Below are 18,235 nucleotides of genomic sequence, written 5' to 3' on the forward strand. Positions count from 1 at the left end.
GTCTGCTCTGCCACCACCTCACGCTCTGCAGCTCTGCAGCCTCGAGCAGCCGCCGAGACGTCCCAGCGCTGTGGCTCGCCCGTCATGTACCTAGGTACTTCCCGCACGCTACTCTAGCTCATGCATGTCGAGCTCGCGGATTGAGTTAATTTCAACTTGCATTGTGACTACGGAAATCAGAATATATCAAATGGTATAGAGCGCCATAATGCACCATCCAGTTCTTCACCACCCTGCGCCCGGACTGTCGACACCCATTCTCGGTACCGCCCCGGCAGCGTGACCCCGACCATCCTACGCCTTGCCGAATAAGTCCCCGAAGGACTTGAACGTATCGCGCATCGTGTCGAAGAACCTGTCCTTCCAGTCTCCGAGCGTGGCGCCCAAACTGTCCTTGACGACTCGCGCCTTGTCCTCGACCTCGCTGACGCCCTCCTCCCAGCCCCTGGCCTTGACCTGCGTCTCGCTGAGCCCGCCGAACCCGTCCTTCCAGACCCTGGCCTCGTCCTGCATCTCGCTGACGCCGTCCGCCTCGCCCCGGGCCTTGACCTGCGTCTCGCTGAGCCCGCCAAAGCTATCCTTCCACGCGTTGGCCTCCTTCCACGCATCCACCTCCTTCCACTCATTACTCGCGCCGACGCCGCCAAACCCCTCCTTCCACGCACCCCGCACCGCCTTGACAATGCGCTCCTGCTGCTTCGCCGGCAGCACCCGCGTCAGGTCCTTGAGCTCGCGGTCCGTGATCTTGTTGGCCACCATCTCGAAGCGGTACGCCCACACGCGGCCCGGCGCCAGGTCGCACGCCGCCGCGCGGCCGTACAGCTCGCTGAACCACGGCGCCAGGTCGCCGCCCGCCGCCAGCTGCTCCTCGAATGCGCGCACCCAGTTCACGAGGTACATGTCCAGCGTGGTGCCGACGGGCGGCAGCGCCGCCACGTGCACGTCCGCCATGTTGACGATGCCGTCCAGGTGCTGGTACACCTGCCCGTAGGCCGCGACGCGGTCGACCATGGCCGCCGCCTGGGCGTCTGCGAGCGACGATGCGCTGGCCGGCACCGTCGCGTTGCGCTTGCACCACCCCAGGCACGGGATGTCGTGGCGCTCGTCGCCCGACGAGTCCGAGTGGTCGCGGATCGGGTCGACGTACTGCCACTCGGAGAGCTCCGAGTGGATGACCAGGAGATCGGTCGACGAGGGTGAGTCCGAGTCGGACTCGTGCAGCGTGTAGCACTTGCTGATGCACGCGAGCCGGCAGTCCCGCGGTGCGCCGCCGCTGATGCACATCTGGTCGTAGTTGCGGTACTTCTCGCAGAGCGGCTCGCAGTCGCCTTTCCAGCGCGCGGCGAGCGGGGCGACGAAGGCGAGCGAGGTCGTGTTGCCCTCGAGGTGGGACGGGAGCTCGAAGCCCGCGGCCAACGAAGCCGCAACGGCGACGGCGGTGAAGACGGTCGACTTCATCTTGCTTGTGAGTTGGGGGAGGTCGTGTAAGTGTGTGGGTTGGAAAGAGTTGTAAAGTTTGTGAAGACTTGTGATGAAATATTTCAAGACTTGTGGTGAAATATTCAAAGACTCGAAATACTTAGCTGTGGAACTGAAGGAGAAGCTCCTGCCTGAGCAGAATAGTCTCCAATATATACTCTTCCAGCGCACTACCAGCAGCCCTGAACCCAACCAGAACACTTTTCACACCCAATACCCACGGTTCCGCTAGCTGTGCGCGAACCAGCTCTGGCTCTCAACCCCCCTCCACCGCCACCCTACCACGTCTCTCGTAAAGCCAGTGCTCCACCTCTCCGTCTGCAACCCTAACCCTAACCCTAACCAGCCAGTCTCGGACCCTGGAGCCAGCGAAGCTTCGGCCCGGGTTTCGCTACCAGACAGCGCTGTTCTGTACCAGACAACGCGCTTCTGGGCGAGAGCCGGTGGGTGGCTCGAGTAGTGGAGATGGGTGGAGATGGGTGCTGGCGCTGCGTCATGCGTGGTCGGTGGTAAGGCGCTGGACCGTTGAGCGCAGGACCCTTGGGGGGCGGTGCCGTTGCGCAGTAGGACTGTTGAGTGGGAGCAGGCAGCAGCCGTGTTTGATGGTGAGGGGTGCAAGATGGGCTCCGTGAGGGCCTCTGCAGAGCTTGTACCGGCCCGTTCGAACAGAAATATTCATGTGTTGCCGCTCGGGCAGTACCCTTGGTAGCAGTACTGCTGAGATGGGAGCAGGCAGCAGCCACGTTCGATAACGAGCGGTGCAAGATGGGCCCCGTGAGGGCCTCCAGAGGCCTTGTACCGGCCTGTTCGTTTTGGAGTATTTATGTGTAGCCGCTCTGGAACGTGGGAGCAGTACTCTTAGTAGTAACACTGTCAAGATTAGAGTAGACAACAACTATGTTCAACAACAAGCAGTCCAAGCCGGGCTCCGCGAGAGCCTCTGCAGACCTCGTACCGCTTGAAATATTCATGTGTAGCCACTTTAGACGTGAGAGCAGTACCTTCGGTAGCAGTACCGTCGAACCGTGTTCCATCAGCAAGAACTACCTGAGCACGAGGTACCCACCAGAGCAGACGAGCCCACAGTACAGACACCCACCCCAGCGCACAGCGTGCGGGGAAAAGGTGCGTGCCGATGCCGGACGTACCTACTCTGGCCGCTCCAACCACGCGACACGGCGGCGAGGCACATGCGCCTGGGACCCAATGTCCGCAGACGGTTAGATTCGCAACCCGATGCACACCGTATCCACGGCCCATCTCGCTTTCCTGGGAGACGTGCCTGGGTCGCGCTCGACGCATAATCGCGGCGTGCGAGGCGAGCGCGTGGCCTGGGTGGGCGGTGTGCTGAGGTCACCGGTCAGCCCCAGGTAGGGCTGGGGACGGCTGGCTGGCTGGCTGGCGGTCTATCTGCCCATTAGCCCAGAACGTTGTGCGGCACGACGCTGACGGGCAGGGAAGAGCTGATGCCGCGCTGAGACAGCGTTGTTAGGGCTGTATGTGGGTTGGTATGGTGGTGGGGACCGTGCTGTGCTACCAAATAGCTTCTCAGCGTGCATCATGAACATGAGCCTCGGGGTGCTTGACGACTGCTTGACGACTGCTCGAGGACTACTCCCATGACAGCCTCGATGGAGGAGGCCAGAGGCAACGGCTATCATGACGCTGACCGTGTATGGGTCTGTGGGCCTGCTCTGCTCGCGGTAAGCTGACGTTTCAACTGTGCATCTTGACGGCAAGGCCCACTTCACTACAGCCAGTGTGAGGTTGGAGGTCCATTTGACTCGACGCGTGTATGAGACTTAGCCAGCGACTGCTTTTCTCACATGCTGTCCATACCAATCACCCAAGCACGCTGATGGGGAGAGTCAGGGCGACAGTTGCCTGTGTGCAGTCTGATGCTAGTAGAATGTTGTCGCTATTCTGAGGATGCTCAGTCTTGTCGACATGGCTTTGGGTTGCTGATATCTCTGCAGGCCTCCCAAAGCCGCTACTATACCTAATTATAGGGCCGTATTGCGAACCCGATAGCTGCTGTTTGGCATCAGCCTTGGTCAACAATGCTTCCAAAAATGAAAATCCCTCAAGCTCGCCAAAGGCACTAGGTATTCAGTCAAGATAATCAGTATCAGGATTCTCGTCAGAATGACATTTCGCGGGCATGCATCGAGTAGGCCTATGTGTTTCGGCACACTGCGGAGAGTCCGAACTCCTGCACGTGCTCACCAGGAGGTACCCGAACAGTCCACACTCGATCAGCATATTACCCGATTCTGTACAGAGCTGCTGTGCACTATCATCGCACTGCACTAAAGTTGTAGCGTAGTTGACCGGAAAGTCAGTGTAACCTATCGTGGGGTCCGTGTCACGCGCTGCCTCGTAGTGTTGCTTTCTCATGCTATGCTCAAAACCTCAGCTGTATCTGGTGGCTACAGGTGTGCTCACAGTATTCGTGGGCTTGTTTGGACGCAGTGATGCTCCGCAACACTGTCAACACGTGAGCAATAGCAAGGCTCAACGTCAGGGAGATATTGGTGCCCACCCATCCCAACTTGGTGTGTGGTAGCGAGGTTAGTGATGCAGAGTGAGAAAACCTGAAACGCTGAGTCTTCCCTTGCCAGGCTAGGGGCTTACGAATCAGCAAGCGTGTCTTCGCATGCTGCCGTCTGCCTCCGACGTCAGAATGGTCTTTGCGATCTTACGGCAAGCCCATGACCACTTATCACAGGTTACGAGGCCGCAGCGAGAGGCGTCATCTGGCATGTTGCGCACATTAGTCGACAAGTCTGGCGTCCGACGGAACGACGTAGGCGGACCTGGATCCGGTCAAGAGCTCTGAAGGTCGCATGAAGCCCAAGAGTCTCGAAGGGGTCGATGAAGATGGTCCCACGACAATGGCGGACAAAGTTTCTGTGGCAGCTGCTGGTCCTCAGCCTCGGGACTGTGGAAACCGGTCTTTACGCCCTATGCCCCATGCCCATATACCGTATATCGGAATCGGCAGGCCAAGAGTCGATACCGGAGGGCATACGTGTCTGTTAGTAGCTCAACAGTGCTCGTGTAATCGTGTTGTGCCCCGCCACGCGTGAGCGTTCGTAATTTGGTAGTTTGGTAGCGACGCCAACGGCTGCCAGCAAGGCTGCGATCGAGGACTCCTGAGAAACTCAAGATCCAGACACAAGCCATCGGCTCGAACTTATCTTGCCAGCACCGGAGGCACCAATTGGCCTGTGGTCGGCGACTCTTCGTGAAATAAACAAGCCTTCCGGCCGCTGATTCGCGGCTGACTCGGCTCCGCTTGCAACGAGGCGGACGATCCGGTAATCTGGCCGCGAGGCTGGACAGGGAAGAGGTGTCGAGAGACATTCCAAGCCAAGCCTGCTCCGCTGATCTTGAAGAGCGTGAATGGAGCGCATGCGTGCGATGTTATGATGCTGCACCGGAATGCATTGTGATTTCCGGACCCTGGCTGCAGACCTCGTTAGCGACGCACCTCGAAATAGGATAGCCTGACCAAGCAGTCATCACCACCGCTCGCTATCCCCAGCCAGCCATGAAGCCTTGCGCTTTGGGTTTCGCAATGCTGCGAGGCGGCGTGATCCGACGCAAGGTTCTGACGGGTCCTATGTTTCTTTTTGATTAGCTGGTCAAATCGGCAACGCAGCCTTCTCCCAGCTGTACGCGTCTTCTTGCTTGATTCGTGGTAGGCTCGATGAGCATCGTTCAGGCTGGAGCTGAGCACCCAATAGGCGTTCAGCTCGCCTCTTCAGGTGGTGGCTGCAGCAAAGCCGCCCACTCATATGGCGAGTGCGAGGCTGACGCCGGCTGAAAAACACAGCCTTGTCGCACTCCACCTCCCCCCGAAAATCGTTCTGTCAGGCAACTGCATAAGTGTACTTGGGATGCCCAGCCCCCGCTCATAGATCGACACAGAAACACATCCGAAGTTTCTGACACTTCGACATCCCACTCTCTACCCCCATCAGCCTTAGTCGCCGTTTGAAGGACCGGCCCCACCCACGGCCCTCGACTACTACCGTCCACCACTCTGTGCCCAGGCTCGAACTTCTTGCAGCTTTCTTGACACTGAGTGCTTCGTCAGGCGTACATGCCTGCGACAAGAACAAGAGCCAGGATGAAAGAGGTACCCACTTCCAATACCATTTCAACAGCGACCCAGACTAGTGATCCGGTCGAACCGCAACCGGCTTCGAGGGAAACTGTCGTCACGGCTCCCATAAAAAATGATACGCCAAACACGTCTCCCACCTTTTCAAATTCAGCCAAGACGCCGACGCGTCGAGTGCTGCGATTGAGGTGTCCGACGTGCAATGACTATCCCGATGGCTTCCGGAGTGAACATGAGTTGCGACGTCATACCAATCGCGTCCACAAGAAGGCGCGCAAGGTCTGGGTAACCATCGACACGTCCCCGGACAAGTCGTTTCTCGCAAACTGCAAAGCCTGCCAGACCGGTAAGAGGTATAACGAATGCTACAATGCTGCTTCACACCTGCGCAGGATGCACTTCCACCCTCACAAGCGCGGCGAGAGAAAGATGACGGCCGCCGAGGCGCGCAAGGGCGGGAAAGCCACAGATCTGGATCCTCCCATGGACATCTTGAAGACGAATTGGTTGCGAGAGGTGGATGAGATGGGCGATGAGGACGATTTACGTATGGACGATGGGAGGAACGACTCCCTGACCCAACCGCCAACACTGCCTCGACAACAGCCCCAGCAGCAGTCTACTAGTGTGAAAGCTGACGCGAAAGCGCCGCCGACACCGACGACGCCATCGACTCGCTCCATGGCCATCGACAGCATCGTGGACAAGGTCGATGCCGCTTGAGCCAGCTTGCATGGCGGGTATGTGGGCACAGGACGAAGGACTCGACAAGCATTCGAGCTCTTGAAGCATTTCTCCAGCACCCAGACTTGACAAGTGAGGATCAAGACGCCGGATATGTGCCAGAATGACCTTGCAACGTCGAAGAAGCGATGACATCCGACGCGTGATGCAGGATCACAGGGCTGCAGACGTACCGAACGCCTCAACAAGAGGTTCGCCGGGCTCCTCAGCCTGCGCCTTCCCCGCATAGCCACTTCAGGAGTCGCACAACTAAGCACGCAGCCTTCAAATCGACGCTTTTTGCATCTGACACGGTGGGCTACTTGCTCCACCGCACTCGAGCAACATCCATTGCAAAAGCAGTTTGGCGTTTGGGCCTTGAGGAAGGCTGAGTTCGGGGGACGTTGCCACCGGTGAGCAGTCAGCCTTGTCGTGTTGGGAAACAGCGCATAAAATGTAGTCAGCAACTGCAGGATTCGATGGTGGCAAGGCGTCTCGTGAAAGATCCACTTCTTCCGTGCTCTTTCTTCGATAGTATTCCGACTCAATCCAGATATAGGTCATTGTGCGGCTTATATAACGCTGGACACGACGCGTCGTCGCGGGCCTGAGCAATGCCCCTGAATCATGCATGCGATATGTGCTTGTGACTTCCAGTTCTTGGCTTCCAAATATCGAGCTGAAATGAAAGCAAACGAGATGTTAGAAGATTGTAGATAGCATGCGCGCAAAGGAATGAAGTGGTTTTAAGAGCACTGCAAATGTAGATCTTCCTGGTCCCTGTCGGCTGTGTGGATCCGTATTGGTGACGTGTGACGTCCGCGCGCGCGAAGATTTTGGGCAGTTGCGTCGCAAATCCTTCCACCAACGCAAACACACAGCAAGGTACACCCGTGCTCGCGCATCGCCAGGAAATTGGCCTATCGTGATTTTAGGGCAGAAGTCTTCGCGCGTCAATCCTGCCACCCCGATCGACCATGATGCCGTCCTAATCGCCAGTTCAACGATGGCTGCAGCATTACTGTTGTCTACTTAGGTCTGGAGCTCAGGCTTGCGACAACGAGACACAACACATACACCACTCACGCCCATCGCGGACTGCAACGATGGATTGGAGTAGATTTAGAAACCCGGTGTACAACTTTGTCAACCTGGGCTCGCTTTATAGTCAGACACAACAGATCTGGAGTCGACCTGGGGAGCTCAGACCACCCCCAGTGGGCAGGCTCTACGCCGGTCTGAACTTGGGCAATCTGTACAGACCAACTAACCCTAATGAATACGATGAGCCTCTCGGCTGGGCATACTTTGAAGATGGCTCTGTGTTCTTCCAGCATCATCCCTATAATCACCACGACCTCCAGCAAGTTATGAGGATAGCCTCATGTTTTGTGCGGAACCCTTCGGATGGAAAGCTTGCTCTTAAGAGAAAAGATGGCCAGACACAGATGACACTTGTGGAGTAAGAGTTTTACAGGCATGATCGAGCTATTGAATAACCCCTGTGTTAGGAGATCGATGTTGAGCCCTGTGTGGAGTCCTCACCATCTTCACCTGTACGCACGGTACTCTAACACCGGAGATAACATAGTGGCTCCCCCAACAAGGTACAAAAAAGTAACCCTGGGATTAGATCCTACCTGTACCTCACCCATCTCCACCCTTTTTTTCGACCGCCGCCTCGATAAGAAGCGCTCTGCAGAACGCTTCTTCTTGGGTCTTAGAACCGGGTTGAACGAGTCGTTACCATTCCGCGGCACACTTATCAATGGAGTTTTACAGCCCAACGTTCGTCTGGGCAATGGGTTAAAATTCTCGGTCGACTACTCGGGTCACGAGACTGAGCCACAGCAAAAACAGCAGCCGAGAGAATCTTCAACAATTGCTAAGGGAATTCCAAGACGGACCAAGGGCGAACACTCAAGCGTTATTAGATCTACACCGGCAGCCGAACTGACGAGTGCGAAGATACCACATGAGTCAAAGCAGCGGCACGAGACACCGAGCTTTCACCGCCATGCTACCATACACCCTGAGAGTGAAGCTCTACAGCTGGAAGGGCAAGAGAAGCAGCAGAGTGAGCACTTTAGGGAGCAGCAGACTATCAACCTTCCGCCAGATCTAGCTCAAGCCTTGAGCCGCTTCGTGCAGCAACAGGGTGAAAGCTTTCAGGAACGAAAGGCTGATCAACTTCAGAAACAGTTGAATAAAACCGCACTCCACCTGGAAGAGAAGGTTTGGAAGCTTGAGCAGAAGCTGGCGGAAGCAAGCCGCTCCGTGCAGCAACAGGGTGAAAGCTTTTGGGAGCGAAAGGCTGGTCAACTTCAGAAACAGTTGAATGAAACCACACGCCATCTCGAGGAGAAGGTTCGGAAGCTTGAGCAGAAGCTGGCGGAAGTAAGGGAAAGAGATGTGAAGGAAAGAAAGGACAAAGAGAGAGATGCCCAAGCACAGGATGATGAAATCCACGATTTCCTTAAGGAGAACGACACCATGCCTACCACTGCCCTCAAGTTGCTCCGGGCGGCAAATCAAAAGCGCTAGATCCTGGGCAGCAAACATCGCAGCCAACACAGAAGAATGAGGTATCTTGTCTACGGCTTTATCATACAAAGACAAGCCGACTTACTCCTCTTCACGGATCCTTTGCGTCTATAGGGAGAAGACGAACGGAGGTCGCCTACATTCTGATGCCCCTGCCAGAATGCAATGATAGATTTTTCAAGGACATATCCAAGGAAAGCGAAGAACTTATGCATTAATTAATGCGAGCGCCTGGGCCCCCATGCTATATTCCTTGGGGCTTCGGTCGTCGTTCCGTCCTAGACGCGCAAGATGCCGACTGCATAGGCTGTAAAGTACAACTCAACTCAATAGACAAGATCGAAACAAACTATCATACAGCCACACGCTTCGAGCATGTGGACGCTGTCCTGGAGTCGCCAGTTCTTTGCGATCGACTTGTGAGTCTACGCAGCTGATCAACGGACATCATCTCAGAATCGGCGTTGCGTGTGGAAGCCAAGTGCTGACACTGACTTCAAGAACAAAGCCATGGTCGATCGGTATACCGCCAGCGTCCGGCCCCTCCAACAACACAACGATCACATGGCACACGTGCGCGTAGACTCACGCAGGGCTCAGAGTGTAACAGTGTAATTGAATTTAGGGTATCAGGTACAAAACGTCCTCCCGCATCAGCCGTGAACACATAAAATGAGACGCCCACTCTCAACGACAAAGGACCAATGCCTCGGGCTCCATGCAACGCCGCGCTTGTTATACAATAGAGAAACATGCCGCATCGACTCGCCACTCCGGGAGTAGCGCTCCCGTCGATTACGCCCCGTGGAGAAGGGATGTCCACGTCGGGCAGGCGTCAAGGGCTCGGCAGCGCCTCCCCGCGACCATCCGCGGGAGCCGCTCCTTTGTCCCCACAATCGATGCTCTGCCCGCGTCCACGATCTACCGACTCAGCCCCACCCCCGCCCCGGCTCACCGTGCATGCGGCTGCAGAGCACTGTGGCTTTGCTCGCGCATCGGCGATACCGCGTCGTCGTCTGCGCTCGAAACGTGGATGTTGGTTTCGACTTGCACGGTGATGCCGTCGCCCAGCGGGCTCCCTTTGATGATCGAGTCCTGGCTGCCTGTCGGGCTGTCCTCGCGTACCGAATCCATGTGGGATTTGCGGGTCTGGGTGCGGCCGAGGCGGCCGTCCACCATGCGCGACAGCCTATTGCTGCCGCCGACGATGGTGACGGAGCGCGCGGGTATGTCCTTATCCATAGACGTGAGTCCGTAGTGTTCGAGATCGCCGGGTCGGGCGCCAGTGTTATTGGTGTTGATCATTGTGACGACGGTGCGGTTGTACTGGGCGGTGGAGATTTCGTTGGTGACGAGAATGCGCCGGGTCAGTGTGTACAGGAGCGCGTCGATCCAGCCACAGGATGTGAGTAGCGAGCCGGCGATGCAGAAGAAGACATCGGGCATGGCAGTTCCGGTCATGGCGACCATGCGGCCGACTGCGATAGGGAGCGTGAGGATAACATAGACGGCTGGGTACATGACCATGAACTTCGTTGCGCGGGTCAGCTTCGTGGTGTTGTTGTTCATAATGGTTTGGATGCGGCCACGGAGGTGGATGAAGATGTGGCCGTAGATGCCTATCGTGCCGAATTCGACAATGAAGATCCAGAGGTAGTGAAGCCACAGGCGTTCGCTCTGGTAGTCAGTGGATACCCAGCACTAGTATGCGGTCAGCAGTCGTCAAGAGCAACAGTTATATTCGCAACTCACCCATCCACCCGCTCGTCCAAAGTATCGATCCCGGTACATGAGCGGGCCCAGAACAGTTAACAGCAAGGCGAACCCCCACAGGCACAGGATCGAAACGACGAACCACTTGTATGGCATCTTGTAGCCTTTGACGACACCCAGCCACGTGTGAACCGCAATAGCGAGGACGAAGAAGCCGCTCGATACATCCCCAATCTGCAAGAACCATGCTTGGATAAAACAAGGCGCAGTTGGAGCCAATATCTTGTTGATGCGAAGCCAGTGGAACGACATGACGAATGCGATCGCCTGCTGGAGATCCGCCAGCAGGAGATTGTAGATAAGAATGACATATTGGTTGTACCCGACATACTCTCTGTAGTGCTTTCGCCAGCTCACCAATCGATGTGTGATGAAGACTAGAAGAGTCGTGACACTGAGCAGCGACATGGTGGCGAAGAGGGTGACAGGAATGAGACCAGTACGATAGAGTGGCGTGAGCGGATCCAGGCTGTTTGGGTACGGGTAGTATCGCTTCTCCAGGCTATGCCCGGACGCCTGATCGAAGTTCTCCATGTCGAAAGTTGGCTGCGCTTGGATCGTTCGAGGAAACCACTGTAGAGATTGGACGGGGCGTGGCCTGACTCGTTGTTTTCAAGACATTGTGCAGAACAAAGCAGTACGTTCGATTCCAAGACGTTTTGTCTCGTGCCCTCTTAAGAAAACGTGGGGTAAGGTTGGCGTGGCTGATGGACACCGAATGAGAGGAAGGGATGACTGAGCCTTTGTCGCGGGGACGGCGTGGCTTGCAGCTGTATACAAAGGGACGCAGGCTTTAGCTTGACGTTCGCAACGGTGGACCCTTGGACGTTGGGCAATATTGAGAGTAGAAAAGAAAACAAGAGAGTGCTAAGGCGAACCAGAGGAGACTACTTCGGTGGAGAACAATGTAATGATAAAGGGACGGATCTTCAGTGTGCCCGCTGGCTCGGGGAGAATCGATACTGACGAGCATGCAGGCGCGGCCTGGTTGACGGCTGCTAGCTCGAGCTGGGCAGGGTTCAAGGTAAGGTTTGACTGGGGAACTTCCGCTCCCTGTCACCCGGTAAATAGCCAGCCAAGAGGATGCCTCACTGCGACACGACGAGGCGCGGGACGACTCGAGGGCAGTCGATCAACGGGAACGTCGAAGACGCTGGTGCCCATCCTAACGGTTCGCGCTGTTCCAACATCCGAGATCCAGGCAAACGAAGCGAATGCTCAAATGAGATTGGAGAGGCTTTCTACTAATGTCGTGTGATGAATCTCAAGGGCTGAAAGCATTGGACGGCGCGCATGGTAGGGAGTAAGTCCGCAGCCACAACACGTGTAGAAGCCCCCTAGCTTGGGCGAGCACGTCTGTGCAATTCCCAAAGTGACAATGAGCAGCGCTGCCAGCGGTGCCATCCGCGCGATCATTTTACTTTTTGCGCACGTTCGGCAGATTGCGCGACATGCCGTAGATGTCTGCTGCGCTACACGCACCACAACAGAACACCAAAGTTGCGATGGGAAGACGGTGATTTCAGGATGCTCCTTGTGCAGCATTGTGATGCGGGGGAGCGCGTCCGAGCTGCTTGGCTCTGGGGTTGCTGTCGCTAGCTGATCCTGGGGGATTGCCCGCCAGTACCCTTGGCCTGGGGCATTTCAGCATGACTGGGCAGAGAGCTAGGATAAGTAGACTGCCTGCACGACTCAAGTCAATACCGCCACATGACCTAACCTCTAATACGCACAACATAGCTGTCAGAGTTAGGCAAGCATGGTTGCCGCTTCCGTGCGTGCTGTGCGATTGCCGCCCCTGCACATCTGCAGGGGAGCAGATCAAGGCGTCCACGGTCGAAGGGGACTACCCTGATTTACCACGGACGACGCACAACACGCTCAGGAGGGATCAAAACGAGGTCGATGCTCTACTATTACGAAAACTTCGTATTGTGAAGGATACGGATTTTCGAGTCTCCACATTGGCTCATCAGGCGTCCAACGCAGCTGGTAAGCCAGCCGTTTGGATAAAGGCTGACACATTACTGGCAGGCTTGACGTTCCAGAAGTGCCAGATTAAAAGTTGGCACTTTCGTTGGTACTGCGCCGTGTAGAACCAAAAATCCAGGGTTCTACGCGTGGAACGGAGCACAGTCGCGGCAGAAAACGCCACAGCGGCGGCATGTGGACGCACAAACATCGTGGATAGCAGGCCTCTTCGTCGTTTCGACGGCCTGATGTCGGCCACAACCGCTGCGCCTCTTACAGAGCCCAGAAGCCCATCCTTCTATCCATTGCCGTCTCGAGTGCCGTCTTGTCGTACCACTTTCAGAGCATCACCTCGTAAGAAATCTGGTTCACTCAACCCCAAGGGGTCTTGATATTACCGGCCGCGTGCTGGCCTCAAATATGACGCTCAGAAGATGCTTCTGTTTTTCCATTTTGAACCACCTGTATATGGACAGGATACTCCTGTTAACCACGCCGCGGACTTGCGTGCTGGTAATCTATCGTTCCGCTCGAGACTCACGCCCCTAACACAAACAAAACACCAGCACCCAAACCAAGACATCCGCGGTGCATGGATACCTTTCCCGTTCTCCGGTATCGATTCTACCCCGCCAAATTCCAGCGTTCGGGCCTCGTTCACGAGCTGCCGATTGGAGCACATGCGCCTCGGCGCGTTAATCCAGTTCCTGGGGTAAATTGCACTTACCGGGCACGCTGGCTCTTAACACTGGGTCTGCTTCATACGTCGGCCACGCCGAGAAGTGCCAGAGTCGCTACCACATTCGCGGAGAATCTCAGGTACGACCTGTCAGCCTTAACTTATCCTAGCGAGACGCCTCAGGGGCGAAAGCAGGTACAATGGCTGGCTGGATACACAAGATCTGTCCAGTCCAGATCTCGTATATGCATATGCAGCGATTCCGTACAATTACACCGATTTGTGGGCTTGGGGTGAGACGGGTACAACTCGAAACCCCATTCTGTACGCTGTACGCGGTGCGCGGGACCACGGCCTGGGTAAAGTAGTCACCAACTCGCGCAATTGTACCACCGGCCGCCGAGACCGACTATTACCGCCGTTAATATGACGTTTGGTGGCCTCACGTAGAGTGAATCCACTGTTATGGTAGCGACGACAGCCCGCCTCGAGTTTTTTCTGACTTCACCCGTTGAACAAGGGATGTTTTGCGCCCAATCGGGCGACGCACTGCTTGTGATGCACTCCTGGTTTGACGGCCAGTGGCTTCCCGGCAATTTTACACATCATTCAGGACTGTGATTCCTGCGACACTTCCACTTCGGGCTGTGTTGAGATGACGGTTCAATGCGACATTCCACGAGCAAATCATGGGTAGGGCGAGTGCTGCTGATTATTTGTGAATGCTTGTGCACAACAGAAATGAGAAGGATTTCCGTTGGAGAAGGTTCAAACTGCCTAGCGATACGTGAGCGTTCTTCTGAATCCCATAGAGAGTTATGATGTCTAATCGTGAACAAGTCTCGCTCGTCTGTGAAGATTTTGCTCATAAGTCGATGTGCTGATCATATCACACTACTGTGGACGACTGCACATCAGACGTAGCTGCTGGACACGAGCTGATGACTAGCCGTGGTAGCCACATACGAAACAATTGAAGTCTAAGACATACCAGAGGGTATAGCATGAGATTGATATACCCGGGCGTGCGTCGGCCGTTCTCTACAAGCAAAGGGCAGGACTCTCCAAATCAGTGCAATTAATGATCAGATCTAAGCTGTCTATGTCGAAATAGTCTCCTGCCACTCACACCACCTCGCTCACGCTTCGAATCAGTAGCCAGTAGCGACCGAATCATCAGTGTACAGCCTCGTCGCCCCCGGCCTGTCCTCGCTCTTTCCACCGTTTGCCTGCTCGATCTTCTCCCGCGCCTGCTGCATAATCCACAGCCCACTGCTCGTCCCCAGTCTCGTCGCACCCGACTCCAGCATCTTGACCGCGTCGTCGAGACTGCGGACTCCGCCCGACGCCTTGACCTCCATCTGGCGCTTGCTGACGCCCGTCTTGTGCAGGTACTCGGCCGCGCCGACCATGAGCTGCACGTTGGGCAGCGAGGCGCCGGGGCCGTTGAAGCCGGTGGAGGTCTTGATGAAGTCGAGGTTGGCAGCACCGGCGAGGTGCGAGGCCGCGAGGATCTGCTCCGGGTTGAGTTGCGAGGTTTCGAGGATGAGTTTGATGACAACAGGGGAGGGGCAGAGGGAGCGGATGGACGCGAGTTCGCGGTAGATGGTGCTGTAGTCTGGGATCTCGTCTTCGTCGTTGCTGGTGGTGGAGCCGGAGTTGGCGGCTGTGTTGGCGGCGGTGACGCTGTCGATTGCTGAGTCGTGGCTGCGGATGGCGCGGGCAGAGGCTGGCTTGTTGTGCTTGGTGAGGAGAGAGTGGTTGAGGACGAGGTCCAGTTCTGAGGCGCCGGCGGCAACGCAGGCGCGTGCTTCGCGCAGCTTGGAGTAGGTGTCCTGAGTGCCCTCGTGGAATCCGACGACGGCTGCTACGACAACAGAAGAGCCTTTGAGGTTGGTGGCACAGCGTTGTACCCAGTTCAACCGAACGCAGACAGACTAATCGATGTTAGTTTTTGGCGACAGGTGAATCTCTAAGGCCTGTTCCTCCGCTCGTCAAGGCATCTTACCTTGAAGTCCTCTGTTCGGGCCTCACTGCACAAGGTATCGATCTGGGCACTTGTCGCATCCAATTTCAGAACTGTGTGGTCAACTGTCTTAGCCAGCTCTTTCAGCGCCTCATTCCCATTTCTCATCTTCGGCCCCTCGTATACTTTTTGAGCCCTCTCGCCACTCTCCACCTCTTTCAAGACCACCTTCCTCGTTTCCGCAATTTGCGCCGCCCACTCTTCATTCGTGTAGCGGTCCGTCATGACTTCGATCGGACCCAGTTCAGCGTCAAGCGCGGGGTTCGCAGCCAGGAATCCACGGATCAAGACCTCCGATTCAGTCAGAGGTATGGGATGGGGGTTCTCGGCAGGTGCAGACATGGTGGATATTGTCAATGCTTAGCAGAGTGAGCCTAAATGGGAATTTTTCGATAGAAAGGCAGGCCGCGGAGAGCAGACGGACAAGACGGGCGCAAATCCTGGTGATTGGTGGTATGACGTTATGGGGACGGCTGGTACGACTCAAGTCCTTCCTCACGAGACTCTGTAAGCGTCACGTTCGATTTCAGTAATGGCGTTATGGGAAATGTGTTTGTTTATATTCAAGATTTGGGGCTGTCGGAGTTCGGCGAAACCTCGTCTTTTGCTCATCATGTGTGCCATTGAATGAACGTGGGGTCTGGGCCACGCTGCTCCACTCAAGGGCAGGAAGGCGCGGCCAAGACCAACGTCCTTCTTCTATGGGAATGGTCAGGCAAATTCGTCCCAGTGTTCCTTTCACAGGTTGAGGTTAGGGCGGTGAGATTGTTTCGAGAAGGGTAATAATAGCCCCGGGCTTTGGAGTGTGGGGCAATTGCAATGGGGTCTGTATAGGGATGATCTCTACGTGATCTGGTGGAATTGGTGCAGGAAAGGGCCAAATCACTTCAGCAGGGAGCGAGTGTTGAAATTGACTTTCGATTTACAAAGGACCGCGTGCTGCGGAGGTATCCTCGATTGCAAACCGGTCCTTGCCCTCAGATCACGTATCCAGAGCTCAGATATGCCATCTCCCCTTCCACATGCATGTACATAAAAAGCTGTGAAAGAGATGCCAAACAGAAGGGAATAGATCGAAGGAGAAAGGGTCGTCCTGTGATCAACGCTGAATATCCGGAACTCCCATTTTGACTTTTGCATTGACTCGAGTCGAAAGATCCCTCTTCTATCCCGCAGTCGGATCGATCGGTACCAATGAGATCTACACCCTTATTCCATGATAGTCGTCATCGTAACCCGTCAAATCCCACCGTAATCGCTCCGGGAGAGTCGCTTACTTCCTGCGGAAAGAGCAGCCCTCAGTCAGGCGAGCCTTACCACCGGTAGGCTGGCACCTGTTCCATCATTAGTCCATGTTCCATCCGTATCCTAAAGACCCTTGACTTACAGGACCTGCGAGCAGCCCTGGCAGACGACGACTGTGTTGGCGTGCGAGAAGACGGTGGTGATGGTGAAGCATCCCGGGCACTTGACGTCCATGAAGAACGAGCGGGGGGCGGGGACAAGGGTCTTAAGCTTGTGCTTGCGGGCCTCACTGGGAGCTTGTTAGTCGGCGGTCGGAGGGGCAAATCGAGAGGTGGAAGCGTACGCGGCGGGCGTGGGGTTGAGAAGGTCAACAGCGAGAACCTGGGCTTGCGTTAGCATGCGAAGTCCATTGAGTTCGTGTTTGCGCGCAGGGCGGCCGCAGAGGGTTGCGATGTGAAGATTCTGTGGCAAACTCCGAGGCAGTCGTGTGCAGGCCACGCAGAATCTCCCTGTACGCTCTCTGCGGCGTCGCGGCGGTGGTCACTCACCATATTGTCGGTTTATGGAGAGTTTTCGGTTTGAAAAATTGTCGGCAACGGGTTGAGTTGATGGTTGGCGCGAGGACGGAGACGCTGGCTTCGAGGCGGCGGAGGGTGAAATTGCTGTGGGCAATTGACGGTTTCCTTCTTGGCGTCTCACAACGCTAATTCGCCAACGAGTCTAGCGCCTTCGCTAACACATCAAGCCTGCAACTTCAAACTCCATTTCACTGCTGTGTGACTGGGTGAGTCTTCAAGATTGCTCCAGGCTGCAAAGGGGTGCCTTGATTGCATTGTTACGCTTGCTGGAGTGCGATTGCGGCTGCTGATTGTGCTGTTGCGGTTTGTTGCGCAAAATCAATGACGGCAAGTGCTGCCCACGCGGAAGTTTGCCTTCGCCCCCTCACGGCCCACCTGCACCTTACTGCGCCATTGTCGAAGCTAGGCAACTCTTCTTAACACCCCTCATCCTTCAGTCCATTTTGGCGACTGCGTAGATCTTCCACATGACTCCGTAAACTTCTGCTAGAACCCAGTCCTCTTGCCTGGAAAGGATGAGCAGAACGGCATCACGTGCTCACAGCAGTGGAAGTACCACATAGGTGTCGCGGTTATAGGCAGGTCGCGTGACCAGCGATCATCACATCATTGGGTCTGACTCGGATGACTCTCTCTCTTTTGCTTTGTATCTTCTGCATCATAAAGTATGGCACGTGTTGATCGAAGGCACTGTCGCCAACCTCACCGATGAAAGAAATCTTGGTGCATTGCACAGCTTCGAAGTCGAATGTGTGCAGTCGGTCTGACCAACCTCAGGCACGGAATTGAGAGTTTGTTGAGCTGGATTTGCTTTCGAGCATTGCAACGCAGCCTCAGGGTCGTTTGCAATGGCGTGTAAGTATTTCCCTGGGTGAGTCGTACGGGGTAACCCAAATAGACTCGCAGGTAGCCATATCGGTTGCTCTTTACTCAGCCAACTGAAAATCGGTGCCAGTCTGCCTGTCGGGGTGCTCTGTCACATCTCGCTTCAATGCAACTGAACTCCTGCACAGGCTGCAGCAAAGAAACTTGTTGTGTCACGCAAGTTATTCCATGGTAACTGTGGTCCAGAGCGACATTCAAACATG

At 55.7% G+C, this 18,235-nt stretch overlaps 6 protein-coding genes across 6 annotated transcripts; 2 read left to right on the forward strand and 4 right to left on the reverse strand.

Moving 5' to 3' along the window:
- Positions 1-294: 294 nt before the first annotated feature.
- C7974DRAFT_415496 (uncharacterized protein) lies at positions 295-1,458 on the reverse strand (the record flags this gene model as incomplete). The annotated part of the gene is made up of 1 exon (XM_046143898.1): positions 295-1,458. The coding sequence occupies one exon, from the start codon at positions 1,456-1,458 to the stop codon at positions 295-297; it is 1,164 nt and encodes a 387-aa protein (XP_045994757.1).
- Positions 1,459-5,614: 4,156 nt separating this feature from the next.
- On the forward strand, positions 5,615-6,331 carry C7974DRAFT_316349 (uncharacterized protein; the record flags this gene model as incomplete). Its single annotated transcript, XM_046138555.1, has 1 exon — positions 5,615-6,331. The coding sequence occupies one exon, from the start codon at positions 5,615-5,617 to the stop codon at positions 6,329-6,331; it is 717 nt and encodes a 238-aa protein (XP_045994758.1).
- An 853-nt stretch (positions 6,332-7,184) lies between these two features.
- Positions 7,185-8,986, forward strand: C7974DRAFT_229936 (uncharacterized protein). The gene is made up of 2 exons (XM_046137357.1): positions 7,185-7,793; positions 7,843-8,986. The coding sequence occupies exons 1-2, from the start codon at positions 7,438-7,440 to the stop codon at positions 8,873-8,875; spliced, it is 1,389 nt and encodes a 462-aa protein (XP_045994759.1). The 5' UTR covers positions 7,185-7,437; the 3' UTR covers positions 8,876-8,986.
- A 741-nt stretch (positions 8,987-9,727) lies between these two features.
- Positions 9,728-11,370, reverse strand: C7974DRAFT_229945 (G protein-coupled glucose receptor regulating Gpa2-domain-containing protein). The gene is made up of 2 exons (XM_046137358.1): positions 10,628-11,370; positions 9,728-10,576 (listed from the first exon to the last, which is right to left on the reverse strand). Exons 1-2 carry the CDS (start codon positions 11,180-11,182, stop codon positions 9,827-9,829), a joined length of 1,305 nt encoding a protein of 434 aa, XP_045994760.1. The 5' UTR covers positions 11,183-11,370; the 3' UTR covers positions 9,728-9,826.
- Positions 11,371-14,358: 2,988 nt separating this feature from the next.
- Positions 14,359-15,889, reverse strand: C7974DRAFT_399371 (uncharacterized protein). Its single transcript, XM_046142404.1, has 2 exons — positions 15,307-15,889; positions 14,359-15,235 (listed from the first exon to the last, which is right to left on the reverse strand). Exons 1-2 carry the CDS (start codon positions 15,664-15,666, stop codon positions 14,450-14,452), a joined length of 1,146 nt encoding a protein of 381 aa, XP_045994761.1. The 5' UTR covers positions 15,667-15,889; the 3' UTR covers positions 14,359-14,449.
- Positions 15,890-16,597: 708 nt separating this feature from the next.
- Positions 16,598-16,968, reverse strand: C7974DRAFT_316112 (ribosomal protein S27-domain-containing protein; the record flags this gene model as incomplete). Its single annotated transcript, XM_046138547.1, has 3 exons — positions 16,598-16,658; positions 16,712-16,858; positions 16,913-16,968. 3 exons carry the CDS (start codon positions 16,966-16,968, stop codon positions 16,598-16,600), a joined length of 264 nt encoding a protein of 87 aa, XP_045994762.1.
- Positions 16,969-18,235: the final 1,267 nt, after the last annotated feature.

The sequence above is a fragment of the Boeremia exigua genome, assembly GCF_020726555.1.
Source record: "Boeremia exigua strain MPI-SDFR-AT-0100 chromosome Unknown C7974scaffold_9, whole genome shotgun sequence".
In the NCBI taxonomy this organism is placed as follows: domain Eukaryota; kingdom Fungi; phylum Ascomycota; class Dothideomycetes; order Pleosporales; family Didymellaceae; genus Boeremia; species Boeremia exigua.

Coding starts and splice junctions, on each gene's coding strand:
- C7974DRAFT_229936 (XM_046137357.1), top strand. CDS start 7,438: ATGGATTGGAGTAGATTTAGAAACCCGGTGTACAACTTTGTCAACCTG. Junction 7,794..7,842: donor ACACAGATGACACTTGTGGA/GTAAGAGTTTTA, acceptor CCCCTGTGTTAG/GAGATCGATGTTGAGCCCTG.
- C7974DRAFT_229945 (XM_046137358.1), bottom strand. CDS start 11,182: ATGGAGAACTTCGATCAGGCGTCCGGGCATAGCCTGGAGAAGCGATAC. Junction 10,577..10,627: donor TTGGACGAGCGGGTGGATGG/GTGAGTTGCGAA, acceptor ACCGCATACTAG/TGCTGGGTATCCACTGACTA.
- C7974DRAFT_399371 (XM_046142404.1), bottom strand. CDS start 15,666: ATGTCTGCACCTGCCGAGAACCCCCATCCCATACCTCTGACTGAATCG. Junction 15,236..15,306: donor CCCGAACAGAGGACTTCAAG/GTAAGATGCCTT, acceptor AACATCGATTAG/TCTGTCTGCGTTCGGTTGAA.